At 36.9% G+C, this 23,116-nt stretch overlaps 1 protein-coding gene across 13 annotated transcripts in view; it reads left to right on the forward strand.

The window, feature by feature from the left end:
* LOC129725015 (beta-arrestin-1) overlaps window positions 1-18,563 on the forward strand; it is a 186,695-nt gene extending 168,132 nt beyond the window's left edge. For 11 of the 13 annotated variants that reach the window (XM_055680387.1, XM_055680382.1, XM_055680377.1 and 8 more), the window contains 2 exons: window positions 5,940-6,170; window positions 15,198-18,563. In XM_055680387.1, the coding sequence (XP_055536362.1) occupies window positions 5,940-6,170; window positions 15,198-15,279 (313 nt within the window). In that variant the 3' untranslated portion in view covers window positions 15,280-18,563. Of the gene's footprint in view, window positions 1-5,939; window positions 6,171-6,669; window positions 8,659-15,197 lie in introns of those variants that run through there. The other 2 variants (XR_008728001.1, XR_008728002.1) reach the window with 2 other exon arrangements.
* The last annotated feature ends 4,553 nt before the right edge of the window (window positions 18,564-23,116 follow it).

Here is a 23,116-nt window from a genome sequence, read left to right on the forward strand (position 1 = left end):
GCTCGAATTCGAACTATGGAGCTTTTATTTAATATCAGCTATCGTTTGACACTGCCGAAGCCTTCATGGCGTGTCAGTAAGAGTAATACCATACTGAAAGACCGTCAGGCTTCTATCCGACTGGCTCTTAAAGAGCAGTTAGGGCTGAGGCTAAACGAACCGCTTCCGGGGGGAGGTAACTCGAACGACGGCAACACTGCTCGTCGCTTTTTTAGCGAGGTTGACGCAGTTGCTTAAATAACAAGACTAAATAAAAATATTCTGTTCAGATTTGGGATCCTCCTCACAGTAGTCAATAGCAACAGAGAAATCGACATTGAGGCTTTCGAAGCTTTTGCCAGGGAAACTCACGAAATTTATCGTGAATTATATGATTGGTATGTACTTTCTCCTACAGTGCATAAACTTTTATTACACAGTGGTAATATAATGAGAACCGCTGCATTGCCACTGGGAATGTTGAGTGAAGAAGCCCAGGAGATCCGCAACAAGTGCATCAGAAAGTTTCGAGAACACCACTCCAGAAAATTCAGCCGCATCGTGAACATTGAAGACGTTTTCAAGAGGCTTCTGCTAACATCCGATCCCGTCATTTCGCTAAACAACCGACGTACTGCCCAATGCGAAAGTTTGTCACATCTACCAACAGAAGCACGAAAATTGATTAAACATTAAAACTTTCTTTTCAAAATAACGAACATTAAATTTTACCAATTATGCATAAACGGAAGAGAAAAGTATTTTTTTGGATTGCTTACAGCAATTTCATCGTTTTGTAACTGCCGAAAGTTATTTTAAAGATTGTGTCGTATATAAATTTTAATATTTTGAAATTTTTTTAATCGAAGATACGTATACAAATTTTATTGAAAATCAAATGAGACGTAATTCTACGTAAAAAGTTTCGAAAATTAGCTTATCTTCAATTTTACCGAAGAATATGTACATCAGTTTTATCAAATAAAAAAACTAGGCTGTAAAAACCTTACTTTTTCGACTGAAAATGATCATATTCAAACTTATTTTATTCGATTTTAAGAAATAACTTATCCCCAATTTTTTTTTATGATAAAGTACAAATGTTGCTCTTTCAAATGAAACCAGAAGATATTTTTTTCATCTGCCCCATTCAGAGATATCAACAGTTGAAAAGGGCGTAATTTAAAAATTAAAAGCTTAATAGCTCTTCACCCATAAAAGATATCGTTAAAGTATAGCCACCAAAAGTTGCGTCTTTCAAAGCTCTAAAAGTCGTCTGAACATAATTTTACTGAGAAAATTGAATTAAACAAAGTAGAGCGATAAAACCGTTTTTTAAGAGCCACCCTAGGCAAAATTGCTCTAATTCAGTCAATTTAAGAGCTACAAGAAAGTAGTCTTCAACAAAGCTGCTTAAAATCAAGTGATCTACAACTTTACTGAAAATAAAATTTTATTTTTCCACAAATAAAAATTTTAGTTGGTTTATTTCGTTGGTTCTAGGACCACCCTAATTTTCACCTCAGTTTAAATGTAGACCAAATTATAATAAGCAACTTCGCCATATAAAGTATGGCTCTAAAATCACAAAAATGTATCGAAAACTCCATTTCCGCCTAAATTGTCGTTCTGTACCACTGTGCATTGTAGGGTGAGCAGTTTTACAAGGAAAAAGCTAAAATAATGAGTATATTTGTACGGCCGTCTCTAGCTTCCAATTCAGTAGCCATAGGCGGCATAGAATGTTGATGGGAAATATCGCTAAAAACGGACATCGATAACAATCGTAATTCCGGGTTTTTTTTGGGATATTATCGATAAGTATCGATAATTTGACAGCTATTCGCCAAATGAAATTTCGCTTTGTAAATCTGTTAAAGACAGAGACAGCGATGGCCCAAACAGAATGGATACGTTTGCGTTGCGTTGACGTTGATTTGACAGTAAATGTATGGGCTAACTGTCAAAATGCCGCAAACGCAGCTGCAACGTATCCATTGTGTTAAGGCCACAATCTCAAATCTCACGATACTGCAGTGAAAATTCAAACAACCGGACGAGTCAAACAGTTTGTTTTGGAAAGTCTTCGGGTTTTACGCCAGGAGTGCTTTCTACGGAGTAGTTTCAAGCCGAAGTTCATTTTGAAGGTTGTATAATTAGGAAAATAATTGAAGCTGGCAAAATTCTGTCAATTTTTAAATGGCCAAAACTTCACGGAAAATGAAATGTTTGACAAAACAGATTTCATTTTACTGGAAAACTGTCCTAGTTTCCTAGTATTACTTGAGAACTGTACGTGACCAAGGGTCACTGAAAATGTTTCGGATTTCCGGAGTGTGTGCCAAAGTGTACATTTTTGCAACGCGTAGAACTTATTCTGACATCTTGTTTCTCTTAGGTTTATAAGTTGTCAATAAATTAGAATTTATTTCGAGTTCATTGGTAGCCAAAGATTAAAAATTCACGAAGGAATCATCGAGGTATGTATTTATTAAGTATGGGTGTCGATTTTGGCAGTTTTTTCCCTATTGGGTACTATAATTTTTCTCTGAGCTTGCAGCACTCTAGCAGAATTCAATCGAACATTGTGGGTGTGTAGGTCCTATTGAACCAAGCAACTTTGCAAACTTGTGTTTGCAAATTTATCTGGATTAACATTTAAAAAGGTCAGATTATTTTCACGTGGATTTTCTTTAAAAGGTTATTTATGCAGATTTTCAAGTTAACGTGTTTTTTACACGAATTTTTGAATTAAAACGGTTTATTAAGCGGATTTCTAAATAAACATGGTTTTCACGAGGCATGTATCCCCCGCGTAAGAAAACCTAACTATATTTGAACCTTTTTTTTAATAAATTAATATATCTTAGTAAAAAATATCTAAACTTTCCTTCAAAAATATAAAAAAAATGAGTTTAAGATCCTACTCTGAAAAAATATAATTTTGAAAACAAAAATGATTTTAGAAAAAATGGGTGATCTCGGAAATTTTTTAATTAAGTATTTTAGATAGACAATTGAGTTGCGTTTTATGCGTTGCAAAAATGTACACTTTGGCACACACTCTTGAAATCCGAAACATTTTCGGTGTAGGTTGGTCACACCAAGTTCCCAAGTAATACTATAGGAAACTAGGATAGTTTTCCAGTGAAATGAAATTTGAAAGTTCTGGCCATTTAAAATTTGAGATAATTTTATCTATCTTAATTATTTTGTCTACCCCCTGTATAAATCTGTACACTTTTTTTGGCGCAACGATTTTGTTGATTTGGATTTTTAGTGGAACTAAAAATTGTTTGTTGGGTAACAGATACTTTAAACATAAACAGTTCTAAGTTAAACTAAACAATTACCAGAGAATGACAAATAGACTGCTGCTATGCATGTCCATCATATTATAAGAGTTGGCAAGCCAAAGAAAATGCCTTTTATTACAATTTCGTATCATTGCTTTTTATGAGATGATGCAAAAAGTTTGGACAATTTTTTAAAGTTCTCCAGTACTAAGTTGTCGAATTCATCTGTTCTTAGGAAACTAAAAACTATAAATACCTTTTTAGATACCTTTTTTTCTCAGAAACTCAATGACACCCGGGGCGAACCTTCACACCACTCCCAACAATGCTATATCTTGTCAAATAGCAGCACCCAACAAACACCTAGCGGCAAAAGCAACTTCTGGGGTAGGGTAGGTGAGGTCTCCTCCTTTTGGGTCTCCTCCAGTAACCAGCCGCACTGACTTGTGCTCACCCTTATAATATCGATAATTATCGTTAACGTCAGAAAATTAACAATAATAGCGATGTCCTGCATTTATCGTATAAGTATCGATAAGTTTCCTATTACTATGTGAACCGTACATTGGTCAAATTGGTCAAAAAATAAAGTTGATTCAGTAGCCATAGGTGGCATTTGTTTTGTTTTTTTTTCCTTATTTTTAAATCTTTTTCTGTTTTTTTTTTAATTTGTTTTTTTAATTTTCTTTTATTTTTTTTTATTTTTTTTATTTTTTATTCATTTATTTTTAATTTCTTCTTTTTTAACTTTTTATTTATTTTCATATTTTTTTCTTAATATTTATTGTTTTTTTATTAAAATTTTTTTTAGGGTTTTTAATTTTTTAATATTTTTTTTTATTTTTTCATGTTTTCGACCGATATTAATATGCACGTTTACATTTATATTATGCGATTGCTTTAGATTGTGTAAGCAATTATGAATCAGAATCCGTGTATAATTGCACCAATGATAGAAGAAGGGTACTTTGAGGACAACGGCTTTGCAAGGTTCGAAGTTTTTTGAATTTAGACTCATGCACTCTACCCCGCACAACGATTAAATGTCTCAGATGAGAGTATATATGTGCAAAGTAAAAAAGCAACATAGCCTTCCGATGAAGAAAACAACTGACACGCTACAATAATCCAAACATGGAAGATGTTTTATTTGTAACTTTTCTTCCTTTCGTGACCGTAAAAAGCAAATTCGAAGACAGGAGATTATTAGAGAAGTAATGCATTAGGAATTGTAAATCTTACTTCACATTTGCAATAATAATATCTGTATTATTATGAGGGTGAAAAAAAGCCGTATCATCAGCAAATAATCTAGCAGTCCCCACCAGATTGATTTCGCTGATATCGTTGATATAGAGCAGGAAAAGTAATGGTCCAATTTTACTCCCCTGTGGGACTCCAGAAATTATGCCTCTTCTGGAGCCTATTTCTCCGTCGCAAACAACTTATTAAGTTCTATTACTCAGGTAGCAACGAATAACGCTGCTTCCCTGTCCACTAATCGATGTAATTTTTTCATTAATATTTCGTGATTGAGAGTGTCGACCGCTTTTTTGAGATCAAGGAAACGCTCCCACAATTTTGTTGCATCAGTTTCTTCAATATCTTGTCGACAGCCATTGTCGAGCTACTATCGATACGAAATCATATTTTTTGGGGAAAAGAATTAAAACTATTTATTTCGAAAAGTATAGTTATTAAAAATCTTTTTTTTTATGAAAACTGTTAAGCTAAGCATTGATTGTTGTTTGATTACGGACAAATGAGTACAAAAAGTTACAATTTAAAAAGAAAAACAAAATAGTTATCAAACGAACTATAAAAAATTCTGGAAAAAAAGTAAAATAAAATAGTGATTTAAATCGGTCTCAAATCAGGAAGTGAAACAATTTTGTGCTCTATTGAAATAAATCACACATATAAGTGCCCCCGACAGCATTCTTGCTGTCTGTTGGTCTAAATCGGTACCAAATATGAATAAATTAATTGTGCTGCTCTAATCAGCAGACTAAACAGCGAACAATCCGGAAATAGCTAAATCGAGACGGGTAGATATTATATGCATGATCGCATCACTTATCAAGGTGAATCCTGATCCTACATCCCCTTCCAGACTAACAAAAGTGACCTTTATGGAGAAGCAGAGGTTAACACAGTTTTACAGTAAAGGTCAGGCTAACATTACTTCTCTCTTCTCACCTGGTTTCAAGGACGCGACCATTGATCCTTCAAGTATTGAGTTACTGATACTTGTATTATGAGAATAGTCTCTATACAGTTGATTCTCTATGCAATTATAATGATTTTGATCAATCACAGAGTAGCAACTATTCTCAAAGACTAATGCTTAAAAGCTTTTAATATTCGTACGATTTTCCACAATTCATTCTATAACCTTTGTAGATCGTATGGTTTTGAGTAAAGTTAGAAGCAAACTATAACCGTCTTCGAAAAGATGTTAAGATTTCTTAGGGATCTCGAGTATTCAAAGATACTTAAACTACCGATGTCATCAAGCTCATAGGCAGATGTTACCAACGGCTGAGTAAATTAGCGTTAAATCTCTCAATGTACTAATCAATTACAGTCCGTGTCGCAGATGTGCTCCTTTTAACCCGTTGATAATAATTTATATCCGCCGGATTATTCTCCGTGCATTTGCAGTGATTTAGTGGCCGAGCTTCCGTTCATTCTGATGCATCCGAAGCCGGACGACGATGAGCCGGTGATAGGGGGAGAACGGTCACCGGGGCGAACAATTAATAACGCCGCGGATGGAAGCAGTAAACACCTAGTGGCAACCGGTACCGGAACTGGTGGTGACCAGAATAGTAAGAACCACAGCGGCCAGGGCCCGACTAAAGAGGACGGACCCAATTTGATTCAGCTTGATGGGTGAGTTTAATTTAAGCTTTTTATCAACTATCAGGTAACATACGTAACCATCAGTGTTACGAAAACTATTTGAAATCGCTTCGATAGCATTCACGTCTCACGACAAAAACTTTAAGGTTCAGTTTCTTCAAAGAAAAAGGACACCCTTTCCAACAATGATCAAAAACTTATCGAGCCACATTATAGTTGGCGAATATGAGAGTTTATAATCGCGCTTCATTATCATGGTACAGTGAAATGAAACCATTACTCGCTAATCTCTAACATTGGTACATTGTGTATCGTCGGTTAGTGTCTGTCATCCATCGCAGTATAAACTCCCATAAAATGAAACGGCAGCGGAATCACTTTGCGTAAACACTGCTGCCACCATCATAGCTTGCAGCAAATCAAGATATGCACCAAGCTAATCCGCTGCACCGCGTGGCACCGTCGTCCCGCTGTGATTCCATTTTCATTCAGCAGCATCTATCATCCGCTCTCTCCCTATTCCCGGCAGCACCCGTGCAATCGTAATCGAAACGGAAACAACGCAATTGTAACACTGACCTGACCTCATTCCTGGAGCGAACGAGCACACGCGTAAAGCTGCTGGAGCCACCCGGTCCTTGGTTGGCGTGGAATACTCTGGGGAACTGCATCTTTCTTCCCCGTCCCTGCAGTCCGTTGCATTACAACAAGAGAGCCAGGGAGAAGAAGAGAACGTGCAATCGTTCTCGCCCTTCGTGGCGCTGATGACAAATTCCTACTATAACGATTGTTTCACCATTCAGTAACGTGTACACATGTCACATATTCCAGTCACTTCCGTCACTTTCTGTAACTTGTATGCAGTTCACTGCATTTACGAGCTGTGTGGTGTTGTTCGTTCGTAGCGTGTTAGCGAATATGGAACTCTGTTATCCATGCTTCGCAGCGATCGGTTGCAAACTTTTATGTTGTCTCGTGGAAAGTCAAATTTTTTAGTTCTCTACATACTCGGGATGGCAAAACTTTCAAGAGTGTTCATTGGTATTCCATGACAGTCTTGGAAGTTTTTTTTTTGTTTTTGCAGAACAGTTTTGTTATTTCGTTCTGGTTAGCTAACAGCTTCAATAGTGCCTTAGAGAAGGATGTTTCACAAATAACACTGAAGTAGTTAGAAGTATTCTAGCAGTTTGTAACATTATTAGTTGAGTTATTTAACTTTAGTTGTGTGACCTTTAATAATCCAAAGACTGCTTTGAAAATCTTTGCAATGCAAGGTATCAGAGCTGAAATTTATTCAATGGTAATAGCAATTCGGTTGATTTGCACATCCATTTCCATTTTTTATTCAGTTTTATAGTGCTTTTCAGCAGAGGCCATCACAACGAAAAAAAAGTTTGTTTCAAAAGGCGAATTATGAATGCTGAACTTTCACTTTGCTTTTCGTGCTCTTTTTCTGCCAGGTCAAACAGGTTCTACTCAATACCGTTAGCGTTTACTTTTCTTCGGGGAAATTTTGTTTTCTGTAGGTAATTGCTTTTTTCAGCTGTTTGTTTGTTTTTTTTTTTTTTTAAAGCGAGAAGCTTTGTATGCTTCAAGTCAGTTTCGGTTTTTCTGTAAAATACGTTAAAACACCATCAAAATATCTATTTTGAAGCGAATAGGGTTAGAAGTAAAAACATTGTCTCTTCACAAGTCAGAAGTTTTTAGATACATAGGTTTTTGGAGTTCTTGCTTACATAGGGCAATAGAAAATAAATAATTTCAGTTTGCTATTTTTAGGTATTTTAAACCGATGCACACTGGGGAAAAAACGAGCACACATTCCTACTAATTAGAAGCCGTTGGGCTGGCATCCTGGTATATAGAATTTCTTATGTAAAATTGGTCAATAAATCGATTGGTGATATTTTCATCCTGTGCAGGGCACGGAAAAGGTTTTATATTTGCAAAAATATGCAAACATAAGGGGAAAAGGGACAAAATAGACCATTTTCCGTGTCCTGTACAAAACTAAACCATTACCAATTGATTCGTTGACCAATTTTACTTAAAAAATGCTCTATTTCAGGTGTGCTAGTTAAGCTGCGATAAACTAGGGGAAAACCGGAACCCATATTTCCACGAAGTAATCGCCGCTGGGATAACAACACAACCTGAAATATAGAATGTAATTTTATGTATGTAATTATGTAATTTGGTCAACAAATCTATTAGGGATAGTTCCATTTTGAACAGAACTAACAATTCTATATTTGAGTATTTTCGGAAATATAAACCCTTTTCCGTGCCCTGCACAGGATGAAGATATCATCAATCGATTTATTGACCTATTTTACATAAGAAATGCTATATTTCTAGTTGCCAGCCCAGCGGCTTCTAATATTTCTTGCTCTTGCACCTTTTTGGAGTGGTCCGTTGTCTAGGTTCTCTTAAAAACTTCATCCTGGCGTTGCGATAAACAGCCTGACTATGGGATTACGGTTTCCGAAATAATTTGTAAACTGGCGAGAGGACGCAGGTAATAGGATTTATTTATTTATTTCATTTATCTATTTCGTCAAATGTAGACTACAGTTATAATAATACAATGTTTTCTTATGTTCTATACATTATTTCCAGAAGTTAGTCGTTGTTTTATTTGATTTCTGCCCATGGTGGTGTCGATATTTTCGCAGTGCTGATTATAGTTACGCATCATGCGATTTACTGGGCCATTTTTTGAGTAGTTAGTTCTGTGAGAGTTTTCCGAAAATATTTTACGATTTCTTAATTGACGACTGGGTGCATAAAAATTTAGTTGTGATAATAATTTAGTAGATTTCACGCGTTGAGAAATAATGTCATTGATAAAATAAAGCATTGAAAGTTCGCGGCGTTCTTTAAGTGCTTGTATGTCTATAAGCATGCAGCGTGCTTCAAATGATGGTAAGGGAAATGCTGTCCAATTTAGCTTACGAAGCGCGTACGAAAGAAATTGTTTTTGAAAAGATTCAATGCGTTCTTCATGTGTGACAGTATATGGATTCCATACAATGCTACAATATTCCAGAATTGGTCGGACGTATGTTATATACAATAGTTTGATTGTATATGGGTCTTGAAAATTGTGACCGAAGCGTTTCATAAAGCCCAGCATACTATTTTCTTTGTTTATTATTGTGTGTTAATGTTCTATGAATGTAAGTTTGGAGTCTAAGACTACGCCTAGGTCCTTTACAATTTTGCATTATTCTACTTGTTGGTTTCCTAAGAAAATGTTTGTAGGTGGTGTTACTGTTTTTCTGCTGAAGGCTATTGAATTACATTTTTTAATGTTGAGTTGTAATAGACTTCTGTTGCACCAAGTGTTGAATACATTAATTTCATTCTGGAATATTTCGAAGTCTCCTGCATTGGTTTTTTCTATAAAGATCTTCATGTCGTCAGCATATACAAGCACATGTATTGACTTAAGAAGCAGTAAACAAAAGAATCCTCTTTCGATATTCTATTTACCGATTGCGGTTAATAGAACGCTAAGAAGATAAAGTTCAAGAACTTGACATATTACCCATGAAAAAGTTCATATTATTCGCCTTCAATACGCATCATGAATTTATTAACCTACAACCACGAGGACTTCGATTGCTTTGATAGCTTCTCACCTGAATCCAATCGTGAAACACTTTCTAATGGATTGATGCTAAAATAATAGAGGGGTTGTATGGAAAGCTACGATCGCAAGGTTAACGTAGAACTACATAAAGTTGTTTGCTACATTACCTATACTGAATATTTGTAAAATTTAGTGCAAAAGAGGAGTTTAAGTGCTACCTAATTTCAGTATGCACATACAGTAATTTTTTTTTTACACGGTTTTTTTTACACGGTTCTTTTTCACGACGATTTTCCAAATAACGCGATTTTTTTACGTCGTTTTCTCAAATAACGCGGTTTTTTACCCGGTTTTTTTTGCACGATTTTTCGTCTTCGCGTAAAATTGTTACAGTAGGTAACAGTGAAGGTAACAGACTATAGTAGGCTGTTTTTTACACAGTTTCATTTTTACACGGTTTTATTTTACACGGTTCTTTTTTACGGCGTTTCTCCAAATAACGCGGTTTTTTTTACGATGTTTTTTCAAATAGCGCGATTTTTTTTACAGGTTTTTTTTCGCACTGTACGTAGAATCATGTAAAAAAGAACTTTACTGTATAAATACAACATCACTGAACAGCAATGCATTTATTTGGTTATCTTAACAAGGACAGTTTGTTGTTCAATTTAAAATCGGCCACCTCTGTGCTACCCCGACAATGGAAATTATGGTGAATTTACGTATGACAGAGGCATCTAAACATCTATTTAATAGCGTGAGAGAAAGCCAAATATTTTCAAATCTTGTGAACATATGTTTAAAATAATATTATCAAATCTCAATGAGGCACTCTGATAAACAAGTGGAAGGTTGTTTACACACTGAAAATTAGACACGACCGCCGGATTATGTTTGCCAGCATGTTTGTGTGTTGCCAAAGTATTCAAAGCTATTACTGGAGGAAGTGCCGGCCAATGCACCTAGTGCTGATGCTGCCGCTACAGCACAAGGGTAGCTTTTTACTAGAAGAAGTGCCGCTGCACCTACTACTAACGCTACTACCGCCACTACCGCAACAGGTACCCATTGCAACTAGCGCTACTAGTATCCGATATTATTAAGTCTTCAATTAAGTATTCAGTTTGTCCTCAAAAGAACAATTTGTTGTTCAATTTAATTTAGGACATTATACCAATCGCATCTCAGTGCTATCCACGGCAGTGGTAATAAGGCATTCTTCTGATAACACGTTTTTCACGTTGAAACGATAACTTTTCATTGGGGGGAGTACCGTCCCAAAAAATATATAATCCTGTTGACCATGTTAAAGACAACTTTCTGCATTTGGACAGATGCATAAATAATTTTCCAATCGTTTGCTGCAAGAACGATGGAAATCCATTGGAAAATAACTGACTTATCAGCCTTTGAAATTGCAAATATTTTTCCCCTTTTTCGTTTTTAGATTTTAACTCTACATCCCTATGTAGCCAAATTTCCTGAGTAACTAAGTTCTACGTCAAAACTCGTGAATCTAATCAAAAATGAATGGGATATAAGCGCATAAAATCTAACTACTTTGTCCGTACTTTCCTGTAAGACGTTGTGCTACGTCAAAAAATTGGAAAAAAATCGAGATTCAAGTTATTATTGTTATTTGGTGTGTTTAGGAAGTAAGCTTACAATCGCTCAAAGATAGCGTTATAGATATCGTTATCGTCCTACATATCAAGACAAGTTGCGCTTTTTCGATGTCTATGCCCCATGATCGTAAAGGAGAAATAGTGTCTTGCAGAGCGCAAGATTTGCTCGCGGTTCCTTATGGTGATTCTAAAATCTTGACACATGTGAGAATATAGTATTTCTGACCACCGCTCCTTTACACTTTCACCCACGTGTAGAACGGAAGATTTGAGAAACAGACGTCCTGCATCAACTCAACTCATCAACTATCCCAGCTGGTCTCGAGGTTCGATGCTGGCCTAACAAGCCAGTCGTTGTAGGTTCGAGTCTCGGCTCGGGAGAGACTGTTATTGTCAGTAACGCTTAGCCCCGCAATTGTTCTGTACACTGCGAAGTCTGTATATAATAAACAGAAGGTCGAGTTCCGATACGGAACTCGACCGGCTTTGCTTTTTACGTCCTGCATCAGATTATCCTGACGAACAATATAGAATCAGATCTGTCTAATTAGTTTTATCGAAAAATTGTTTCAATACATAATATCCCCTAACGCGTTTCGCTTGACTGAATTGTACGCTGCTTTGAAGTGTATAAACGATGATAAACACGCAATATTTTTACAGTCAGAACGGTATTTTTAATCGGTGTGACGTTTTCGGCAAAGCTGTGGATCCAAGCTTCATTCCTGATATTTTGAATCAACACAAAAGTTCGACTCTATTGCTGCAAATCATCGCCAAACACTATTCACTTTGTAGTTTTTTTTTCTCCACTTTCGACGTGTTATGATTAAATTTGCAGTTTAAGATGCATTGGTTCAAACTTAATTAATAATCTATGCATATAGAACTCCAAATGAGATAATTTGAAGTTTAATTCCAATGTTTTTTACATTTTTGTTGAAATCTTTATTGGGATCGATCCTTACCTTCAGTTGCCTCCGAAATTGGACATCCTCTCACGACAGTGTTTTGTAGAAGTTTGTTGTTCACTCCCTCTGAATATATACGTGGGCCAAATATCTGGTGTTTCATCTTCTAAGCATCTGAGAACACCATTTATCCAATGAGGACGTAAAAATTTGCTAGAAGATCGTATGCAACCGTACGGGCTAGTAGAAATGCGTCAACTGCAAAAAATTACATGATACTCGTGTTTTTTTTATCATTTGCACTGCTGCCCTTTTGAAACTGAATTACTGGTATTGCACTATCGATTTTTTCGTCATTTTTTTTACTCAAATATGATAAGATGGCAACGACAATTTCGTTTCGGCATTTTTAGTCAATGACCATAACACTGGTCGACACTAGAAAGATATAAGAAGACTATACCTTTTTAATCATTTTTGTAGAAATGTTCGTCGTCGTTTAATTACGGGAAACTTCATTTAAGTTCCTGGAGTTTTCACGCACTTCCAACTAGGCTAGGAGGCTTAATTTTTTTGCAGTTTGAGCTCAAGGGACCATTTGTCATCACAGGTTTAACCTAAAGCTAAAACTGGATATAAATGAAAGATTACAGCTCTTCAACCGATCCTGTGTGTTTTGTTACCCTTAGTCAGCTCGAAAATGCAGACTCTAGAGCTCACTTGGAGTACTAAAAATTACAAATATGGTTAAAACCCACGAAAAATCACAAAAATGGTTGAAAGACAGGTGCGTCAACACAGGTGCGGCTCTGAAGCTCAAACTGAAAAAAAAAACCATAAGATTTAAACTATTTAACCATTCCTGTGAATTTTGGTGCCCCTAGCCATTTCAAAAATGCGTCAAAAGCTCCAACCCAATCCAACGCGGACGTTAACCGTGCGCCTCCTTTCACTGTTGAATCGATGAAGACGCCAAATAACGAGTGCACAGCGGTCTAGAGAACGTGTTTAGGGAGAAATTTGGATCTAGAGCTCGATAGCAATATTCTAGAGGAAATATGGGCTAAGCATGATGATGATCTTTCTTCACAAGTTGTACGTGAAACAAATATAGGAAAAAAATGTTCCTTTTAAATTAAACAATTTTGTTTTCGTACTTAAAAGTCAGAACGGCAAACATTGCTTCATGGCCATCTTATTTTGATGTCTGAATTATAAAGTGACTCTAAATTAGTAAAAAAATTTTACAAAGCGATTTTATCTACAAAGACACGAAAGTTGCATATCTGATTTCATAGAAAATTTTGGTCGGTCTAATATGTGATAACATATTCATAGATCCAAATTTCCCACTAAACTCGTTTCCTAGAACGGTGTGCAATGGTTATTTGGCGTCTCCATCGGTTCAACAGTGAAAGGAGACGCACCGTGCACGTTTCGAGTAAGAGTGGGTGGGATCTTTTGAAATGGCTAGGGGCACCGAAATTAACAGAAATGGTTAAATAGCTATTTTTTTCAGTTCGAGTATTGAGGCTACACCTGTAGTTTACTTTTTGTGATTTAGTTAAATAGTTCTGAATCGGTTTTTTTTACGATAAACTTTTTTCTACTAAATTTACGCGGCTACAACATTGTAAAACACCGTTTAACTCTATTTGCAAAGATAAGAAAATTAGATGCTAGATTTCATCTAAAATTATGGCCACTCTAATTTGTGATTACAAAAAAATATGCCCTCCATCATATTGCACAAGTTTGTAGAAGAAAGTTTCTCTGTAGAATATTACTATCAAGCTCAAGGTCCAAATTTCCCCCTAAACACGTTCCCTAGTACGCTGTCAAAGGATTAACCTGGCGTCTCCGCCAATTCAACACTGAATGGAGGCGCACGGTTACCGTTCGCTTTGTAGTGGGTAGGAGCATTTTTGAAATAGCTAGGGGCACCAAAATTCACAGGAATGGTTAAATAGCTATAATCTTTCATTTTTTCCAATTTGCTTTAAGGCCCCATTTTTTTTCTTTCGTCGACCAGTGTTATCTTTCATATTTTTTCAGTTTGAGCTGTAGGGCAATGTTTATGTTGACCAGTGTTATTGTTTTGTCTACGATTCAGATGTCTGCGTTAGGGAAATAAGCATCGCATGGACAATGTTGCTTCACTTCAACTCAAATTTTCTCTAGCTTATTATTGCAAAAATATTTGTATCACATTTGATCAGCATTTAGGCATTTTTTAAGAAAACGGTGAATTATATCAGTACACAGTATTCCAACTTGAATACAATGGTTTTGGTTTTGCGGGAAGCTTAAATACAATCCGATTTGGGAGAAAGATGTCGTGTGTTGAGTTTTTTCTACCTTGTCATTAGAAAGTGTTCGTTGTAGTAGAGTCTTCTTGTGTTTAGCAGTAATATTTGTCACTGACGCGTCTCAATAAAATGAACTGTAAGAAATGGATAATTTCTTACTGAGATATTCTGCGAAAGTCGTAAATTATCTATGAACTAATACTGCATTTTATCCGTGCATAGTCTCAATCTGTCTTACTGTGAGTGTAATTTGAAGTTTTTCGAATAAAACTATGTTGCACTATGGTAACTTTGAGATATTATATTTGTTAGAATTGGAAAACTTTGTCAAACTTTATCAAAGCAAAAGTTATTTTCACCCTTAGGTCTGTCAGAAAATTTTGAATTAGTCAGTAGAGTAATATTAAATCTTATATAGAAAATTCTCTGAAATAACACCTTTCACAACAAACATCCGGGGAAGGATTAAATCAGCAGAGGTGTTATTTCAAGCATTTTTGTGCAAGTACCAAATAAACGACACATCGCACTATCAACGATTTGAATACTTAGTCACGTAGTTTGATGTTTAATTTGTGTGTGTATCTTTTTCTTTTCACCTTCTCACACCATTTCAGCGATGAGAACTGTCCAGACGACGACATCATTTTCGAGGACTTTGCCCGGTTACGCCTGAAAGGTGCCGAAACGGAAGCCTAATAGACTGCGGTGTGCGATCCTGGCCGCTGTTGATGCGTTCGTTGTTGCGTGTGCAGATAAATGCGCTTCTTGTTTGTGCTGTTATCTAGGGTAGCTATTAAGAGGGTGATGCGCGTCCTCGTATGAATGCCGTGCAAAATCGCAATCAAATCCCGCTGTTGCGCCAAAATCAACACAGCAGTATCGCGTTTAGCAGTTGCATTAAAGCACGTATGTAATGTTGTAGTGTTTGTAAAATGCCGGAAGATCCTAGGAGAAGCAAAAAAAGTCTCAACTACCGTTTGGTTTGATTCGGCCCTGATGGCACCGTTGTCATTGTAAGTAGTTCATGAGCGAGGAGGAATGAGTGTGCTAGTACATCGTTGAGTATTCAGTGGATAGCAACACTGTTCGGTGTTTGTCCTTTCCCCTAAGACCTACAATGGAGTAACTCTGACCGAGTTTTTTTATATTGGAATTACTACAATGTGTCGTAAACTGAATACATACCGGATAAGAAAAATTGCTGTAGTAAGTTAACCTTCTTTGTCCCAATCAAAGTCTAGTAAACATAAAATTTGCGGTATTTACTACACAAAGACACACGGCAAAGCCAATTGCGATTTGATACAGTTAAAATCTCTAATTATACAATTAAATTGGATCTAAATTTGTTACTATCTCATCTATTGGATTTGATGGTTTTGTAACCACTAGACACAACAGCACAAAGGTAGTGTATGAAATCCAATCACAGCACGCACATTAGCCTACAATAAAAACGTCTCAGCAAATTTTTTTGAAAAGATTTAATAAATACCTCCATTTTTATGGTGAATGACAGCGGCAGTTTTACACACGCTCCTTGGGCCAGAGGGGGTTGAAAGACCGTACGTTAGTTGACAAAAATAATGGTAGAAAACTAGCTGCAACAGTAATTTAAGCCAACAGAAAGTAAACTTTTAACACATTTTAAACAGAATAAAAAATAAATCGACAACAACAAAAAAAACTTGAAAGCATTTACGAAACGCAAGCCTCAGAGTGTGTTCGCTTCACACCAATATAGTCACAAGAATCGTTTTCAGTTGCCTGAGCGCGTTAAAAAGCCGTATATATATATTTAATATATGCCTATTTTCCTCCTAATTAAATATTATCGAGTAAGAAACGCTCCTTTTTATCGACAGTTTCATTATTTATGAATGTTATTTTGTTTGTTGGAAAATACTATTCCTGCATCTATTTAGCTTTTATTTATTCTCATAAGTCAATTTACCACAACAGAAGATTTCTGATATACACTTTATTCTTATGTGTTCGCACAACAAAGAGAACGGTCGATGTTATCAATCACACAATCACGATAAGGCAGAACTTACTCGTTTCTATGTAAATTAAATATCTTCATTCGGACAATAGTTTACCTTGTTCTACACAGTTAGCTTTGTAAATAAACAAAGTTTGTAACAGCTTTATTTCAACTTTGGAGAAAAATTTGTTTCATTCTGCTTCACTTCAATCCGGTTTACAACATCATCTGCAGGGAACTTGCAAGGTTTATATCGATAATCCGTTGTTTGAGATCGAGGATCAGTATTTTTCCAGAATGTGAATGCGTTGAAAAAAGTAGTAGGTAATAATTAGCCTTCACTATGTGGTTTCTGAGTGTATCATTTATTCGAAATCGTATTCACTACAGCAACAGCTACACTTGCACTATTTGGAGTAACCTTAGTTTTGCAATCCTGTAATTTATTTTTGGAAGTAATTGTTTGCTTTTTATCATTGACTACGGCATTGATCGGTAGATCATTTCTAACGTACACACATTTCCAGAATAAGCACACATTATCCACTTGGGATATGAGGCACATAGCTAGAACAATAGCCTTTGGGTCTTAATAAAACCAATTTACACATCTATAGCATTTGATGTTCCATCCGGTTAGCTAATGTTAAATGTAGCAAAACATTTCAGTTGACGTTCAAACTAAAAAATCGAAGTCCGTTTAATGGTCCCACCTTTTATCGTGCAGACAAAAGTTGATTGTCCTAAATATAACATACCATTGTTGGCTAACTAAAGTCTAAATGTGCATATTTTATACAGTTGTTCGCGCGAGTGAGTTTAGCAAACAAAAATCAAGAGGGGCTTCGAACAATTAATTACTTTACTCGTAAAGCCATTTCCTTACACTGAAGTAGCGCACACTTTTTGTACGAAGGCGCATAGAATTACACACATTCGAACAAGTGTTAAGAGCAACCATTCATGTAAAATTGTTAGCAAAAGAAGACCTGAAAATTAGGAAGGAAGTAATTGAAGCCATCGAATTTAATCAAAGAGAAAAGTTAAATTAAAACATTCGTTTCCTTTTCATTTATCTTATCTGTGAGTGAAGTAAATCCGAACGACAGAATTCCACTTAAACCATTTAAGAACGTTAACACTAATAACACCCACGTGAGGGAGACGTTTTTTCATTTTCCTGTCAAAAACTCACAAATTGTTGTTAATTCCGGTCTCAAATCAATAAAAAGAGCCAAAATTTCCGGACGTTACCATTTTTATCAGTCATCATCGGAAAAACTGCTTAAAACTTGAACATAAAATTTTTACTCACAAACGAAAATCCCTTCCTCGGTGAAGCATAAACGGAAAACCAGAGCAGCAACAATAAAAATTCAACCAATGAGGAAAAAAAAACTACTCTAGTGAAAATTTATAGCAAAGCTATGATTTGCTGACAGTGTAGAGCAAGTCACACACTCACAGTGCATACCAGCACACCATTACACACACAGACAACAAGCATAGAAAAGCATAAATGTATTAACTGACTGTAAGATGTATATTATAGTTTAAAATAAATTAAACAAGAGCATGAAAACTGGAGAAAAAAAATCACAATGGGTGATAGAGTTTGAATTAGGGGATCGTCTGAGGACAGAATTTTTTGCAGAAGATATTGAAGTTTTTCGATCACCTCCCACCAGTTACCGTGTTGTTCGAGTAACTGGAACCAGAGTAACGACCAGAAAAGCAATCCGTTGAAAGAAGGGTGTTGGTGATGGTCAGAATTTTTGTATGTAGATGCTAACCGAAAGGCAAAATAAATCAGAGTAACGAGGAAGATGGAAAGCTATTGCAAACTAAAAGAAATATAAGTTATTGTACTATTACCACTAAGTAATTGCTATATACATGATTTTTTACCATTATAATTATTAATGAAAAACAAAGGATATGAAAAAACTGGAAAATGGAAATTGCAGTTCAACAAAATATAATTTGGTGTAAAGTTAGCTAATTTTGATTTTCTAAAGCAAGCCGATTATCCGTAGAAAGCCGACAGCTTTTACGATGTGTTAGGTGGCTGTAAAAATGAAGACATTTCAAAGTAAAGTTTCTTTTAGAAATATTATCACAGCGTTTCTAACCTCCTTACAAATTTCAGTCAATTTTTACGTGAGTAATATTAAATACAAAGTCCTACATCGCCGCCCCACTGCGGATTTATGAAAGCTGTGCGAAGCAGTCGACAATTCCGTCGTTACCGATCTTTCTGGTCGCATCGAAAAACGCTTTCCGTATTTATCTATTGCTTTAGCTCAACGGATCTTTTTCTCAACGTCCACCGGAAGAACAACCAACTCCTAAAGGTAGTCAAGATAACAGAGCTGAATTTTAATGATAACGCCGGTATGACCTAAGAGTGTGTTGGGATTACCAAAACACCAGAGGCCATTGCGATTGTGAAAAAGGTACCGATCTCACCAAGCTAAATTTCGTCTCATTTCAAGTAGACATTCCGAGAGATCTTAAGGAAGCTGCTTTATATGCGTCCACGTGACTGACCGGAGTCTTGGTTGTATCTTTAAGTGAACAGGTCACGAGGGATTATTATGAGCAATGCTAATTGTCGACTGAGCTAATATTCTGAATCCTACCAATATCGATATGGCGATAGATAATTTTTCTTCCATCGCCGGATGGATTGCCCGTTTCTTCTCAGCTCGAACGAGAGAACTACCGCGATATGATGTTCCCTGGCAGTCATCAGAGTTACGACGCTAAAATAAAAAGAGTTAAGAATAGGTACTTCATTTAAAATATATTCTGCAAATGGTTCGTTATCTTTGCCAAATTATTACCAGTTAGTAGATCATGAAAACAAAATTCTTGGAACAGGATGCTACGCCGATTAAAGGCGGAGAATGACGAGAAAATTGAAAACCGATTCGAAACAGTTCTGGAACTTTATGAACGCTCTGCGGATAGAAGCAGAACTGCCGTCAGTGATGGAGTTAGCTGCCGAAAAAGTAGAACCCCCGTTACAGTGGAATACTAACAAATATTTCTGGCGGGTGCTAATCCATGACTTCAATGCAAACGATTGGTTAACTAAACCCTATGGGCTTGAGAGCTAACAAAACGTGATTTTCGGTAAATGACTGGTTTCGGTTAAGCGAAGTTGTTGCAGTCTTTTGATGACCATGTTAGCTTAGCGCAGCTTGACTGGATTGCACATTAGAGATGGAGCTGGCTCAAATTAGTATAAAAGTTTGACCCTTAAGTTTTGGATTCGGATTTAATATAAAAAAAGATTCGGGCTCGTGTTTACATAAAAAAATCGGAATCGGGTTGGGTTTGGATTCGAAAAATTTAATTTATCCTCAAAAGAACAATTTGTTGGTTAATTTAATATCGGATATGATGCTGATCGCATCTCTGTGCTTTCCCTGACTGCAGGAATAAGACATTTCTTTTATAACACAGTGGAAAGCTTTTGAAGTAGAATACTTCTCTCAGGAAGTTCGGCTACATAGGGATGTGAAATGAAAATCTAAGACCGAAAAAAGTGAAAAATATGTCCAATTTCAAATGCTAATAAATCGGTTAGTATTCGATGGATTTCCTTCGTTCTTGCAGCAATAGATTGAAAAACTTTTAAGATTCTTCCCAAATGCAGATAATTGTAATTTTATTTTTCAAACTGTTGTACTATTGAAAATAGTCAAGCCTTGTCAAAACGAAAACTTCGGCCTCTGATTGGTCGTTATATGATTGCTTCCCAAGCACGGTCGACAGAATCACAGACTTTGCCATTTGAAATGTGCTATTTGGCCTAAATAAGAGCCTGTTTCACCCGAAGCCGCTCATTATAATTCTCACTTAGCAGCAGCAGTAGCAGTGCAGCGGATAACGACCACAGGTGTGCTATAGCAACGGATAGCGGAGCGCGTCTCAGCATCGATAGCAGGACCCGGTGATGCAGGGCAGCCGATACCAATGGCAACGGAAGTGTCCACTACTGTGGCAACGGGGATAGCGCAGCGGTTGACGTTGGTCTCAGCATCTATATGAGCAGGGCCAGCTGATGCAGCGTGGCATTTTAGTGAAATGCTGTCTCTGAGCGATAGCAGGCACACTAGCAAATGCATCCAATGAAAAGAACGTTCTGGAAAACTTTTCAGAGTTTATTTCCCCCAAGGAATACTTTATTCGCACTGCCAGTGATAAAGCAAAGATGTGATCGGCATCTTATCAAACATTGAATTAAACAACAAATTGTTCCTTTTTGAAACAGATACACATTTGGCTTCATCTCTGTGTCTCAGAACGTACTGAATTATCTTTTCCTTTAGTCATGAGCACAACATCCGAAAAGCTTTCATTATCAGCATAAAAATTAATTTTTTGCATAATCAAAATTCAAAAATTATCAAGTCCAAATCATGACAAGCAACTATATTATTGAGAATGGTCAATCCTTGTTGAAGCGCGAAATTTGACTGATCTGATTAGTCGTTAATATGATTGCTTCCCAAGCACGGTCGACAGAATCATAGACTTTGCCATTTTAAATTTGCTATTTGTCTGTATAAGAGTAAGGAAGGGAATTATCGACTGGCTTTTCATCCCTATATAAGAGCCTGTTTCAGTCGAAGCCGCTCATAATAGTTCTAGACAGCGACAACAGCAGTCTTCCCTTAGCAGCAGCAGTAGCAGTGCAGTGATACCAGGCGGATAGCGTCTAGAGGTGGGAAAAATGGTTCACTATAGTGAGCGGTTCCGCTCACTAAGATGAACTAGTCAAATTTTTTAACAGCTCACTCGCTCTTTTCGTTCCTACATAATTTTTGGTTTTTATCAGTGTAGCTAATTATCAGACAACGCAAGCGAGAGCCAGGTGAAAGCTTTACACCCGATTTGCCAAGCGCAAGGTCGCGCGCAAAATTACAATAGAACTCCCAGAAACAAGCTGCCACCAAACGTCTGCCCTGATATGCATGACTTGCATTTCCCATCACCCAGCCACCAGACAGCCGCAAGAGCATGCAAAAAAAAAAACAACTTGCAACAGTCCATACACAGGTACACGGGTTGACTAACGCCGAGTACCACACGAATGGATGTGGAACGAAAAGAACGAAAGAACTGATTCACTGGTCTGGCAATCCGCTCGCAGGCTGATCAAAAGATTCAGTTCTTTGAAAGAGCGAAATCTTTCGCTCTCAGAAGAACTGGTTCTTCCCAGTGATGCCACATATGCAAATTTATCTGTATTTATACAGATTTTTTACGTATTTTTCATACAGATATCTGCACATACAGATTACAGATTTTTTGGAAATAATACAGATTTATACAGATTTTTTTGGTTTTCCTATGGTCGCAAATCGAACTTCTTGATATAGTTGAAAAACAAAAATGAGCTCAAATGTTGTCGAGCGTGTCGGAGGTTTATTTATATCTATATGCTACGCGTAAGCGTGTGCATGAATGAATCACGGGAGATATGTTAAACAAGCTATATCGCGTTTTTTTTGTGAAAGATATATCCAGTACATATGCAGATTTTTACACAGATTTATTGAAATTTTACCAAGGTGACAAGATTTTTTGAGCTTCAAAATACAGATGAAAATGTGGTATCACTGGTTCTTCCGATGACTCTTTTGTTCAGCTCGCAGGCAATCCGCTCGCGATCAGAAGATTTCGATCTTTTAAAGAACTGATTTTCTGATCAGCTCGGGAGCGGGTTGTCTGCATAGATTCAAAAGATCAGTGAACCAGTTCTTTCGCTCTTTTCGTTCCACTTTTCGTTTGCGTCCCGGCGTTAGCTAGCCCGTGTGCTGTGTGTGAACTGTGGCAAGTAGATTTTATTTTTTATTCCCGCGGCGGGTGGATGGTCATGCATAGGAGAGCAGGCAGCCGGCGGCAGCTATTTTCTGGGAGTTATATTGCAGTGTCGCACGTCGCTTTGCGCTTGGGGTGCAAAACATTCATATGGCTCTCGCTTGCGGAGTCTGATCAACAAAATCGGCTTCAGCTTTTTGCTTGAAGTAAGGGGTGAGTTACCGCTCTTTAAAAAAGAGCGATAGATCACTCACTCACTTTGAAGAACCAGCTCTTTAGATCAGTTCGTGAGCGGATTGCCCACCTCTAATAGCGTCCACAGCTGTGGCATGGCAATGGATAGTGCACTAGTTGCAGCGGATCTCAGCATCGATAGCAGCTGGGCCAGCTGATGCAGGGACAGCGGATACCAATAGCAGCGTATAGCGGCCAAAACATTAGCATGGCTACGGATAGCCTAGCAGTTGCAGTGGGTTTAGCATCTATAGCAGCTGATGCAGTGAGGCATTTTAGTTAAATGCAGTCTCTGTGCGATAGCGGGCGCTAGTAAATGCATTCAATGAAAAGTTGACTCATTTTGACAACACATGAGCCGTCTAGTTTTGAGTGTTAAATCAGCTTTTCACTGTTTATTTCATCACAAGGAATACTTTATTCGCACTGTCAGTGATAACGCCAAGATGTGATCGGTATCTTATCTGATATTGAATT

The sequence above is a fragment of the Wyeomyia smithii genome, chromosome 2 (assembly GCF_029784165.1).
Source record: "Wyeomyia smithii strain HCP4-BCI-WySm-NY-G18 chromosome 2, ASM2978416v1, whole genome shotgun sequence".
Classification (NCBI taxonomy): Eukaryota; Metazoa; Arthropoda; class Insecta; order Diptera; family Culicidae; genus Wyeomyia; species Wyeomyia smithii.